This window comes from Chiloscyllium punctatum, chromosome 29 (genome assembly GCF_047496795.1).
Source record: "Chiloscyllium punctatum isolate Juve2018m chromosome 29, sChiPun1.3, whole genome shotgun sequence".
Lineage (NCBI taxonomy): Eukaryota > Metazoa > Chordata > Chondrichthyes > Orectolobiformes > Hemiscylliidae > Chiloscyllium > Chiloscyllium punctatum.
In genome coordinates this window covers 76,495,368-76,509,163 of record NC_092767.1, presented here as the reverse complement: position 1 = coordinate 76,509,163, position 13,796 = coordinate 76,495,368, and the positions used below count along the sequence as shown (strand labels likewise).

The 13,796-nt window shown below is 40.0% G+C and overlaps 1 protein-coding gene across 3 annotated transcripts in view; it reads left to right on the top strand.

Annotated features, from left to right (window-relative positions):
* Positions 1 to 10,212, top strand: part of clip3 (CAP-GLY domain containing linker protein 3) — a 63,329-nt gene extending 53,117 nt beyond the window's left edge. For all 3 annotated transcript variants that reach the window (XM_072549512.1, XM_072549511.1, XM_072549510.1), the window contains exon 14: positions 2,816 to 10,212. In XM_072549512.1, coding sequence (XP_072405613.1) covers positions 2,816 to 2,870 — 55 coding nt within the window. In that variant the 3' untranslated portion in view covers positions 2,871 to 10,212. The remainder of the gene's footprint in view (positions 1 to 2,815) is intronic.
* The last annotated feature ends 3,584 nt before the right edge of the window (positions 10,213 to 13,796 follow it).

Genomic DNA, 13,796 nt, shown 5'->3' with positions numbered 1-13,796 from the left:
AAGCAAGTTCCTGGGAGCATTGCAGGGCTCCCTGCAATGGTTGTTTCTCTTTGCCTCACATGATTTGTTCTCTTGTTCAGAGACTGATGATATAAATTAACGCTTTGAAGGCCTGAGGATTCACAATAATGTCTTCTGGTGGCCACTCCTCTTTGCAGGTTTTCACAATAGTGATTAAATTAGATTCCCTACAGTGTGGAAACAGGCCCTTCAGCCCAACAAGCCCACAAAGACCCTCCGAAGAGTAACCCACCCAGACCCATTTCCCTCTGAATGATGCATCTAAAACTATGGCCAATTCACCGTAACCGGCACATCTTTGGACTGTGGGAGGAAACCCATGCAGACACGGGGAGAATGTGCAAACTCCACACAGACAGTCGCCCGAGGTTGGAATCGAACCCAGGTACCTGGTGCTGTGAAGCAGCAGTCCTAACCACTGAGCCACCGTGCTGCCTGATATTGTGGCTGATGTTATTTGCCATTAGGTCATTATAAAATGATAAAAGACTATTGGTGTTTACTTTTTTAAACAAAAATCATGTAGAATTTAAAGGGTTAATTGAAAATGTTTCTCATCAGCAACCATCTGAATATCAAATGTTTAGCACAGGGTTAGAACTTCTTTCTCTCAGTCCCTGCTTTGATTGTTATTTATGAAAAATGCAGAAAGCTGATCGTGGAATGTTTTGAAAGGGGGTACTGTCTCTATTTGTGAGGGAACTGGATTAAAAACCCATGCTAGACTATTCTAGAAAATCTTAAAATTATTAGTCTCTTTGCACGCTTACAACTTGCACATTACTTCCAGTTGACAAATTCTTCACATGTTTTTGTCTCAGCTTTTCCCATTAAAAAATGTGGATGTAGGAAGTTTTCATCGGATGTTGCCACATGAAGTTGTGCTTTAATGATACCCTCAAAATGTGAAGAGGCTGGAGTGCCACGTCTGAGCTCCAACCACTGTGCCCCCCGTTTCCTAAATTCCCAATTTTGGCCTTAATTCTAATACATATTAAAATTATAGCATTATATAAAAAATAAAGATCTGAAGACTTAAATTCACTCCTGAACCCAGTGCCTTGTGGAGACTGACCAGGTTTTAAAGTATTCACTAAACCATCTATGAATTGGTAATCAAATTAATGAAATAATCTCTGCATAGATACTTTGATTCTGACAGCAGTGTGTTAATGAAAGTGCATTTTGTCATTTTAATTCACTAGATTTTAAAAAATATTTTATAGGGAGGATTTCCACACAATGTGTTCTTTGTGTTTGAATGTTTACTTTGTAACAAACTAGATGTGTGTGTTACTATTGGGTTTGCCTGGATTTAAGTTTCAGTCTCCAACTCCCTCAGCAATGTGTCATCAGCATTCAGCAGATTTCAATTTATTCTCTTCTGCGAGATGTAGGGGACTTTGGTCAGGCCAATGTTTATTGTCCATCCCTTGGACTGAGAGGCTCACTGGGACCACGTCAGGAGATACATGTGGGTCTGGAGTCACATGTAGGCCAGACCGGGTAAAGATGGCAGATTTCCTTCCCTAAAGGACATTAGTGAACCAGATGGATTTTTACAGCAATTGAGGATGGTTTCAGGGTCACCATTAAGGCTAGTTTTTGGTCTCCAGCCGATTTGGGGATAGGCAATTATGCTGGCCTAGCCAGTGATGCCCACATCCCACGGGCAACTTTTTTAAACTCGAGACATTAACACTATCACCTCCTCCCCATTTCAGTGTTATTGCCATGGTAATGAAAAAAATGTGCCTTGTTACGATTGGGAAAGAGTACAGGGTGAGAATATCACACACGCTACGACCCTTACTAATCTAGGTTAAAGCATCTTCCTTAGTGAAATTGGGATACTATCCTCAACAGCCTCTACAACTTTAAGCTGTTCAAGCTGCAATTTGAACTGCTCTCAGAATCACCGACTCACCACTTTTTTCCTTCATTTCACCCTTTGGAGTCTCCTGGATGAACCGGTCTTTGCTCCTGGGCACAGCTGAAGTCTGGCAGCAGTAGCCTGCTTGCAGTGAGAGACTGGGGAGAGGATATCAGACAAGGAGAGGACATTGCAACACTAGAGTTTGGCACATCACCAGATCCGAAATAGCCTGATCCCTAGTTAAATCTACAACATATTATTCTCGGTATCTGCCCCAAATATACAATAAATTCTTCCTAATGGCTACATCTGGCAATCTGATTTTCCTAATCTACGTGAATATTAAAGTCATCGATGATTAATGCCCTGCCTTTTTTTACATGTCCTTTTTTACATCTCCTGGTTTATTCTCTATCCTACTCTGTCGCTAATGTTGGGGCACCTTTAGTACCAGTGTTTTCCTGCTCTTATTATTTCTTACCTCCACCCGTGTGGATTCTGCATCTTGCAGCTGTGAATGCAAGTCCCTAAGGCTGCAATCTCTGCCTGTTTTTTGTGAAATATTTCTATCATTCTCAATGACAGCATAAAACACACAAAAATATTGGGAAGAGGAATTCTATACCTTAGCTTTTACGCACTATAATTCAGACCTGGAGTTTGAAATTGGTGAGTTTAAAGAGTTGAGATGCTTGAAGATGAAATAATTTAGAAAGAAATAAAGCTGCTAATTTATTATTTGTTCTCAGACCGATGTCAACCAACTGGGAAAAGGTGGATGGGTGACTGATGATTTACTCAGCTCATCGTCTGTTTTGTCTCGGGTCTGAATACCCCTTACTGAATCCATGCTGCTCTTTATATTCCAGAATGTCCTTATCTCAACTCCCCTCCCTCTCTTGTCTCTTCTCATTCCAGATTACTGTTCTGCTGTTGGTTCCCCTGGATGCTGAGAGCAGAAATGCAGTCGTAAAAAAAAAACCTTCTCACCCTCCTCCTCGGACTCTACTCTTCCTCCTCAACTTGGTTCTTTATTTGTGCTTTGGAGAAAGACTGCCAATCACAATCTTAGATACTAGTTCAGCTAGATGCAGTCATAGTTGATTCTAGTGCCTTGTACCTTAATTAAATATCCCTGCATTCCACAGTAGTTTAAATAGATGAGATGACCTTTCCTTTGATACTGATTGAAAGATATATATATATAAAATTATATATAAATGAACGTAAAGATGGTTTGTGATTCCTGTCTGTTTGATTGGTAAAAACCAAAGGTGTGTTTACTGTCAAAATTATGACCTGAACCATGATACTGAGAACATGAGAACTTCCCTGTGCAGTGAAATATGTGTCATGTTGGTTTATCAACTGCTTTGCTGTATATTAGAGTGTTAAGGGATGTAAATTGTATTTGCGATTTCATGAGACTGGTCAGGAAGGATAAGTTATTGAGTGCTTCAGTTAATGCCTGATGGGAATAAATAGATAAAATGCTGTTGAAGTAAAAACCAAAAATAAAGTTCAGGAAAAATTAACATATGCACCACTGCTTAGGATTTCAATAATTCATTCCTCACTTTCTCGTCTCCCCATATCTTGAAGTCTGGTTTAACAGGTGAGCCTCAACATTGAGTGGGGACATGTCATTAAACTACCAGAGGCATCACAACTTAAGCTAGTCCAAGCTGAACTCTGCCATATGGCGTTTTAGGTAAGTGTTGCGTAATATTAATGAGTGATGTTGCACCAACCCCAACTCCACTGACAGTCCCCAATTTCCCTCACACCCCTTCAACCATCACTACCATCACCATCATTTCCTGCAGGCATGAATGAGGACAGCCATCTTGGCAAGACCCGAGTGCAAAGGACTGCTAGATTCTGGGATGGGAAATATTTCATTTCTTCTTTCATTCTGATCATTTGAAATTGGATGAAGATTAATTGGAGACTTCATTTGGAGTTATCCATCTTCTATTTGGATGAAAGCTTCGCTGTGGTGTTAATATTGAGGTTGAATGTTGTAACAGTTTTCAACATGATTTAAATTTAATTTGCACTAATCTTTTCAATCCCTAAACCCATTTGTATTCTCCAGCCTTCTCCGTAGGATTTGATTTGCAGCATCTTTTACAATGGGGGGAGGAGGGGATTATCTTTTACTTCAAGGTGAATTTCATCCCTCTATTTCCAACTCTTTCACCCTCACATTCAGCTTCCAACTGACCAGAAGCCAGCACTCTCTCTATGAAATGGGCTTGTTGGTCTCAATTTGGGTCTCAGGGTGAAGTACCTCAAGCAAGAACTGCTCCTGGCTTGGTACTAAACTTTAGAAGACAGGCCAGAGGATGGCCAATACAGTGAGGGTTGGAAAAGAGGGAGCTGGATGTTGTATCTTCTCCATGGTCCTCCCAACCCTGTCTGCACTTGCTGCTAACACAGAGGTAGTTACTCAATCCCCAGCACAAGGATTCCTCACCTTGATCGGAGCAATAGGAAATAACTGATTGAAGGTGTGGGAAAAAGGGAAAATCGTCGAGCAGGAAATCTTTCTTTGGCTGTCCACATACCCAAGCAGCATTCTGCTTGGATTTGGGATTGCTGTCTGTCAGGAAAAATTCATTGGAGAGCAGAGTGTTCTCCGTTGGATAACCAGGTTTCAGCTTAGAAGTGAAGACAGGGTCCTGATTTCTGGTTAACCAAGAACACGCTGAACATCAAAGTCTACAAATGCAACTTCAGAAAACACCTGGTGTTTTGTCTTCCATAATTCTAACAGTGAGCAAAAAAACCTCTATCAGAAAACTTAAATCAAAAGATCTGAGAGAACACAGGTAGCTTCTGGCTGTTGCCTCATTAGCAGCCAGATCTGACTTAGATTTTCAGGTCAGATAGCCGAACATTTTGGAAATTGGAAACCAGACACCTAAAGTCTTCAATTGTGTTTTTTTTTTAAAGGTTGATTCATATCATTACAGAACCTTGTCATGTGGGAGCTTCTGTCAAACAACCTTTTAAAGATGTTTCACCTGCAGCAAGGTGGTTTTGATTTGTGGGTGCCAGTGACTGACTGCAATCTTAAAAAAAATAGTCACTGAGATCCAGGAATCTTGCGTTATGAAACCAGAAATTGACATTTCAGTTGCACTGAAGCCTAGGGCCTCATTTAAAGTTTAGTGATTTTTTTTTGTAGAGGCCTCTTGTGGTTTATTTTAATGTTTTCACTGAATCACAAGAAGTGATCACCAACAGAAATCCTCCCACATCAGAGTTTGATTCTGACATTTCAGTCGGCTTTGATCATTAGCACTGAGAAGGTAAGGGCCCCAAGCAAGGGCCTCCCCCACCCAGTCATAATCCTCTCCTCTATTCTGCTCCATGTTTAGTTTTAAATGTATCAAAAAAGCAGTCATCTAGCAGTTAAAGAGCAAAGCTGCTGTAAATGTGAAGTGGAAGCTGGAAACACAAGCCACCTTTTCTCTGGACTTGTTACTTTAATGTACTAATCAGTGTAAAAAAAGTCTTATATTAATATGTGTGAGAGAGTGAGTGTGTCATGGTAAATTTGGCAGCTATAAGATTGGATTTTTTTTAAAGAAAAGAAAATAATGTGAAAAGATGGAAGGTGAATTAAACCAAACTCATGAACAGACGTGTAGTGAGGAACATTAGAAATTCCTGATGTTTTATAAATGTGCTATAAGTGCATTGAGGTTGGTGCTAAAAGTTTTTTGTAACAAGATTGCTGGATTTATTCCTCTGAAATAAGCAGAAAATCATGTGTTTTATTAATCCCCTTGATTCTATTGTTAATTAATGTAAATCTTAAGGAATTTCTCTTGCCCCTGAGAATAATGATCTTGGAAATGTGTTCATGTTTATGATAAGCTGTCCCTTCCCTTATTGCCCTCTTCTGACTTCACCCTCCTCTTACTGTAGCCCTCTCCTCATTGCATTATCTCCCTTTCCCTCTCCTTTGCCTGCTCCCATCCCCTTCTTCCACCTGAGCTTCCCTTATCCCTTTCCTGTGCTATCCCCTCGCCATCCCCCTCTTTCACTGTCAAAGTTATTGCAAATACTTATAACAAAACCATGGATTTCATTTGAAATGTATAAAATTCAGGCAGGGCTGAATGGACTAGATGTAGGAAAGATGTTTCGCCTGACTGTGGATGAGGGTGTTAGAGCAAGGGGTTGCATTTTTGAGATATAGAGTAAACCATTTAGGACTGTATACAAGGAATGATTTCACCAAGAGTGGTGAACTTTTAGAATTCTCCAGCACAGAAAATGTTGGTGGCTAAATTACTGACTACTGTATGTTAAACACAGAAATGGATAGATTTTTAGATACTAAAGGCATCAAGGAGTATGGCTAGAGAGCAGGAGTATGGAGTTGAGATAGAAGATCAGCCTTTTTTATTGAATGAGTGGAACCGGCTCAATGGGCTAAATGGCCGACTCCTCCTCCTGTGCTTCTATGATTCTAATCCCTCGAAGTTCCCTTCAGTGAAGTCAAACCGTATTAAAACATATTATGTTCATGTGTGGCGAAAGTGAGGACTGCAGATGCTGGAGATCAGAGTCAAGATTGGAGTAGAAAGGGCTGATGAAGGGCTTTTGCCCGAAACGTCAATTTTCCTGCTCCTCGGATGCTGTCTGACCTGTTGTGCTTTTCCAGCACCAGTCTAATCTAGATTATGTTCATATGTGGCTGCCCAATAAGGGATCAGTGCTGTCTGTAATTACTCCAGCTATGTACTTTCACAGATGACCTTGCCTCTTCATAATAATTCGAAATGTATTTTATAATTATAACTGATATTACCTTAGCTAAATCACAAACACTGATTTTAATTATAATTTATCATGGTGTCATTGTAGAGCTTCCTGGGTGCTAATTGGCTGGTTGTCCACATTACATCACTGTGTACACTTCATTGGCTGTGAAACATTTTGGAACATCCATCTATGTTGTGAAAGGTGCTATAGAAATGCAAGTCTTTCTTTCTACATTATAAAAATGCGGTCCCCTGTTTCCTCCCTTCAGACGCAACCCTGCAGCCATTTTTATTGTGAAAAGTTAGGCAATGAGCTGGAAGGCTGTTTGACCAATGAAGGCACTGTGGCAAGACCAGATTCTGCCCTGGTCCCAACCTTCACTGTTCAGAAGCAAAAGAAACCGGTTTAGTGCAAGCTTTACACTATATGTTGAGTCTCAAATTGCCTAACTCATAAAACACCACAAGTTTCCTATCATTAAGCTTCAATGTTGTATTGCTTGTCTCTAACCACCAGGGGGAGTCTAATAGTATAGAATAGATCATAGAATCTCTTCAGTGTGAAAACAGGCCCTTTGTCCCAACAAGTCTCCACCGACCCTCCAAACAGTAACCCACCCAAACCCATTACCCATTACTCTACATTTACCCTTGACTAATGCACCTAACCTACACATCCCTGAAAGCTACGGGCAATTTAGCATGGCCAATTCACCTAACCTGCACATCTTTGGATTGTGGGAGGAAATCAGAGTACCTGGGGGAAACCCATGCAGACACAGGGAGAATGTGCAAACTCCACACAGACAGTTGCCTGAGGCTGAAATGGAACACAAGTCCCTGGCGCTGTGAGGCAGCAGTGCTAACCACTGAGCCACCAGGCCTCCCCTTCTGACCAATGCATGTTGTGAAGGGTGCAATAATGAACTGTCGGTTAATTAATTAAATTTTTGTTCAGACTTTTTGCAACTTACAAAATTAATTCAGCCTAGAGAAAATTTATTAAATTACAATTAGAATTATTTTGCTACACACACACCTTCTGCATTTACATAGCACCTTTAAGGATGAAAAATATTCAAAAGTATTTTATCAGAATATCAGCAAATAAAATTTGATATTGAGTTACAATATGGAGGAATTCTCACAACCTTTGTCAAAGAGGTCAATTTTAAAGACCATTTTAAGGGGGAGGGAGTGAGTTTAGAAACAGAATTCCAGAGCTTCGGGTCCAGATGACTAAAGGCATGGTCACCAATGATAGGGTTAGAAGTGTAAATGCATAATCAAAGTACTTTCAAGTATCTGACTGGTCATGTATTGTAGCAACAACTGATTTCCCTGTGACAAATAGAGAAGGTGCTCTAGACAGAGCTGACACATCCCAAAAAATGATGTAGGCATCATTGGCAAGGCCAGCATTTATTGTCCATTCCTGATTGTCCTGGAAGAGGTGGTGAGCTACTGCAGTCACTGCTGTCAGGATTGGAGAATATTGAAGGAACAGCAATATATTCCCAAGTCAGAATGGTGTGCAACTTGGGAGGGGACCTTGCAGGGGGGTGGTGTTCCTATGCATCTATTACCCATCTACTCTTCTTGGTGATGGAAACTTACAGGTTTAGAAGGTGCTGTAAAGGAACTTGCTGGATTACTGCAATGCATCTTGTAGATAGTACACAAAAGGCTGCTTTGTGTAGGGTTGTGTAGAGCTTTTTGAATGTTTTGGATGTTTACTTATTTCTAGCAAGTGGAGAGTATTCAATCATGTTTCTAACTTGTGTCTTGTTAGTGGTAAATAGGCAAGGGGGAGTCAGGAGGCTAGAATATTCTACATCTGATCTGCTCTTGTAGCCACAGTATTCAGTTTTTGGTCAGTGATAAACCCCAGGATGTTGATGGTGAGGAATTTCACGACAGTAATGCCATTAGTAATCAGGGGGAATAATTCTGACTTGTTGGAGGTGGACATTGCCTGGCACTTATTTGGCATGAAGGTCACCTGTCAGCCCAAGCCTGGTCTTGACCAGGTCTTGCTGTGTGTGATTATAGCAGAGCTCATAGCATGGGTCAAAGATGCTTGAACATGTTTTGATCAGGCGGTTTTAAATGAGTTGTTTGGAAATATCGCTAACAAATTCAGTTGCTTTTCTATTTTAATGAAAGCTAATTTTGTTCTCACCATTGTGTTGCACAATTCAAAGATATTTATATAAATCAAAACCATTCTGTATCACATCTTGTCCCTGGTCTTGCTACCCCTCAATACCAGCTGATTACCTATCCCTAGTCTACACATCTGTCCCTGTCCTGCTATTGTAAATCTCACTCCATCTTGCTCACACTCTGCCCAACTTCTGATCTACTCCAAACCTGCCAAGTTTTCAGAAAATTGGCCCCATTCTGAATGTACTTTTCCTTGTAAATGTGACATGTGCTCATGTTATCTGAACTGTGTTTTTGAAGTCCCCACTGGAATTTCTAATTGCCCAACTTTAGGATCTGCTCATTAAGAGGTAGCAGTGTTGGTGTCTCCAAAAGGTGCTCCCGGATGTGATGCTGCTCAGTCTTGACAAAAATGTAAATCTTTGCAATTTTGGGAAGAAATGGCTGCCAATTGGCAGCATGTCAGTTAGCCCGTCCACTGCAGACATTAAAATGACCAGACAGAGGGTTGTTATTTGTTCACTAATTTTGACTCGAAAGAGAAAGTTTTTCAGGGCTATGGGAAAAATATTCAAGGAGGAGTGGGACTAATTAGATACATCTTCCAAGGTGCTAGTACAAGTGTGATGGGCTGAACAGTCTTCTGTGCAGTAAGATTCTATGATTCAGAGACCTTCCCTTATGTACCTTCATATGAGAGCTAGTCAATGAGTTACTTGAGTTACTCCAACTGGGGGTTAGTTGACAGATTCCAGGCATCCATGAAACCTTGGTCTAATGCTCATATATGCACATCTTCAGGAGGTGTCAGTAGGTACTGATCATGACTGTGTTTTATCCAATCTTTGTTTCTCATTCCAAGGGGACAACTGAAGCCAATTATAATGGGTTAAACACTGTCCTGGCTGAGATCAGCTCCCTGGATACAAGGCTGGGAATCAAACTTGGGAGGTTCAGACTTGTGTAACTTGGTGAATCACCAAGTACAGCAAATAGCCACTACCCTGCTCTATGGGATGTATGCTTTATAATTCTCTCTCTAAACGGTGTTCTTGCAGTTTCAGTGTATAAAGCATTAAGGTGCCTGTACAAACCAGATGGGCATTTGAAGGTAGGTAAGGATGGCTGTTTTTGCGGACCGAAAAAGCAAAATTTTCCCTTTTTATATCATTGCTCGTTATTATTTCTTGGAGTTTTTCTGCTTCTCTTGTCTTAACTTCAAGTCCGCAGTCCTGCGAGTTACTGCATGCTCCTGCCTAACTGATGCATATTCTCTTTCTGTGGAGACCATGTATTTCTGAATGATCTGTTGCTCTGGGCATGTATTTATGATGTTGCTTAAATAAACATATTTCTATGTGCATTTTACCATCAATGGCCATGGTGTCTCTTTGTAATACAAGATGCCAATTCCTCACCACCTTCACAGAGGGCCTGATCTTTAGGTCGTTGAATTCCTTGCCAATGCTTTGATGGAAGATCATGTGTGGGTTGATAGCTAAGTTTACAATAATTACCAATAACTCCAGTAAGGAGTTTGTTATTTAAATCAGTTTGAATCTTTTCCACCAGGCTTGTCTTCTCTCCTGAAGCCTCCTGAGCTAATTTCCATCAGTGGAAGTATACTTTAGGCTTATATTTTGCTCTCGCTGCTTTTGTCTGCTCGTGTTGTGACTCAAGCTTTGGAAAGGTTTTGATGTAATTAATACACAGACTCCTAGAATAGACTTACATTTAGGTGGCAGTAATCCCTAGTATTTGTGAACCATGCAGGGTTATTTTCCAGAGGCAGGAGAAGAACACCTGTTTGGTTGAGATGGGGAGGTAGGTAGTGAGGGGTTATGCAAGATACGCAAAAGGTTTAAGACTGACTTCGCAAAGATAGTGCAGAGAAATCAGATGGGTCTTTGAGATGAGTGGTGAAATCAGTAAGATAATAAACTAACAATAACTTGCATTTATGTTGCACTTTTTATGTGATATAACATCCCAGGGTGCTTCATGAGGACACCTTCAAACAAAATTTGACACAGAATGACAAAAGGAGTTAGTAGAATAGATGTCTAATAAGATTGATCAAAGTGAAAAATTTTACGGAATATCTTAAAATAAGAGAGAGAGACGTGGAGATATTTAGGAAGGAATTTAACGCTGCATTTAGAAAACAGGGTAGGGTGATATCAATGTCCATGTTCAGAGCGTATCATCAGAATTATTGGTTTATTTTCCATTAGAGAAACATGGGAATAAAATTTCTTTGGGTGGCAGTGCAATGTGGATTCAATCTCCCTTTACAGTCTACCCAACATTCTTGACTCGAAGTTGATGAGAAACAAAATAGGGAAAGAGTATAAATAGAGAGGTGTGTAAATGGGGTGGGCATAAACTCACTGGAGTGTAAACAATTGACTGGCTGTCGCCCAAGATGAAATAACTCTCCATGGATTTTGAGAGTGTGATTGAGGTAATGAAGGGAGTACAATTTGTTCATGTGGGTGGGTTATTTGAGTTGGAGAAGCTGGGGAAATCTATCAATACAAAATAAGAAAAGAGGAAGTTGAGATGCAAGGAGTTAGGGTAATACACCCCCTCCGCACCATCCAACCACCACCAATGAAAAGAGTCATCAATGTGAATTGGATTTGCGTTAAGAACTGCGATTGGAAGGACATTTGGCGTTGCGTAAGATTATGAACAGCCAACAGTGATGACTGTTTTCTCCTAGAGCTCGGTGGTCTCATGAAGAAAGAATTCAACAGGATTTGTTTTTCCCAATTGGCCATTTGTTTTTTTCTTATTTGGTTCTTCCTGTCCCAGGAGTTTACAGAGAGAAGAGATTGCACCAGATCTGGATGGTTCAGATGGGTCTTGCCCTGATATTTTGTATTCTTCCTGGTGCTATAGATACTATGAGCATTTGTAAAGTTTTCTGTTCTCAAGGTAATTTTAGGGCCTCAACACTTAGTCTTTGTGGCTCTAGGGAGAATTAACCTTTCTTTCTACCTGTTAATTCTTACATTTTAATTGTGGAGGTTTGGTAGTAGGAGCAGGAGAGAATATTATGGCTCCTGAAATCAGATAAGCTGAGAATGTGATCTGGAATACTCGTCAACCAATTTGGTGAGTACTAGAGGGAGAAGCCATAGATGACACCTTCAACAGAGGAAAAAAACACCAGTGAAATGAGAAGGAAAAGTGCATGGATTATTCAAGACTAAATTCAAGATGCTGGAAATCTGAAACAAAACAGAAATTGCTGAAGAGACTCTGCAGGTCTGGCAGCATCTGTGGAGAGAAAGCAGTTAATGTTTTGAGCCCAGTGACCTTTCTTTGGAACACTAGCCTCAAAATGTTAACACTGCTTTCTCTCCACAGATGCTGCCGGACCTGCTGAGTTTCTCAAACAATTTCTACTTTTTTTCAAGCCAAAATTCACTGATGTTCATGAAAATGTAAAGAAGGAATGAATGCAAGATGTTCCTGCCTTTGTAGACATTATATAACTCATTGAAGAGTTTTCCTGTAGAAATATGTTTAAAAATTACATTTCCCATTTCTGCTCTGGAATTTATTACCTATCGGTACTGGATTTGTGAGGTTATACAACCAAATGCAAAGTAAAGCAGTTGTTAAATGAAATTGAAGCTTCAGAACTTGTTATTGCCATGTCATATTCCAGAATGCATAGATTACAAACTAATTCCAGCTCCCATGGAGCTCTACAGAAAGGTTTATATTAAGGTTAGAGTCTTTTCTGAATCTACAGCAGCCATTATGTGGTGCTTTCAGTAGCCCCCTGGTCCTTGCAAAGGCTGACCATCACAGACTAAACCTCTCACATTATACACAAGGAGGTGGACAAACAGCCACCGTGACACTTAAAAATATTTCATTGAGAGGACCATTAACAAAAAATTTCTGGGGAACATAACAATCAATAAAACTTCAATAGTATAGTGACAAAGAGAGTCTTGCGTATTGGACCCATGACCAAACAAAGACAATAAAATTAAGTATTTGTATATAAATATACAGCCATGAGTTCCAAGACCAGAATTTAGACACCATTTGATTAGTTGACTAAGATTGGAAAGATCTTGGGTTTTCCCGGACAGTTTATAGTTTTACTCGCTCTCTAGGTTCAAGAAAATTAATCCATTATTCTCCAAAATTATTTTGCTTTTATTCTTGCAGTAGAAAAATATGTGCTACACAATTCAACTGAATCTGCTCAAAGGAAAGTTTGAATCTTAAACAAGTTGATTAAGGTGGGTCTCCATATGGATGAGGTACAAAATAGATAAGACTACTTCAAATTAAACTATGAAAGTAGAACAATAGGGCAGTTTCACATTGATGCAAAGTTACTTTAGGGAAAAATTAGGAGTAAATGGTGGAGGCAAGAGATGGTTCCTCTGCATGATCATTTATAGATTGTATACAAAAGTCTTTTTACATTTTGCTTCCCTAAGATTTAAATAAGATTGAGAACAAAGGGGTATTTCTGCATGTGTATTGTAGTAGTCCCTCTGTGCTCAGCTGTCATGAATTGATGTTGCTGTGCAGTAACTGTTTAGGGCATTCTTCCACTGTCTCTGTGCTGTTGCACTCACTCGAACTGTCCAGCTGTTGCAAGAGAGACATCTTTTCTTTCCTCACCTTTGCCCGACGGTTTTTGAACCAGACCTATATAAATATGATGAGAGTTACAAATAAGGACACAAACAATAACAATTTGTATTTATATAGCATATCTTTAACATAATATGACATCTCACAGAGTATCCCAAGAACCAGATATGGAAGGTAACAGTGGACAACCAAAACACAATCAAAGAGTTAGGATTTAATGCTAATTTAAAAGAAGAAACGTGAACTGGAGAGATTTGGGCAGGAATTCAAGGGCTTATAGCCAATGTGGATCAATTCCAATTGGGGATGTTGGAGAGGCC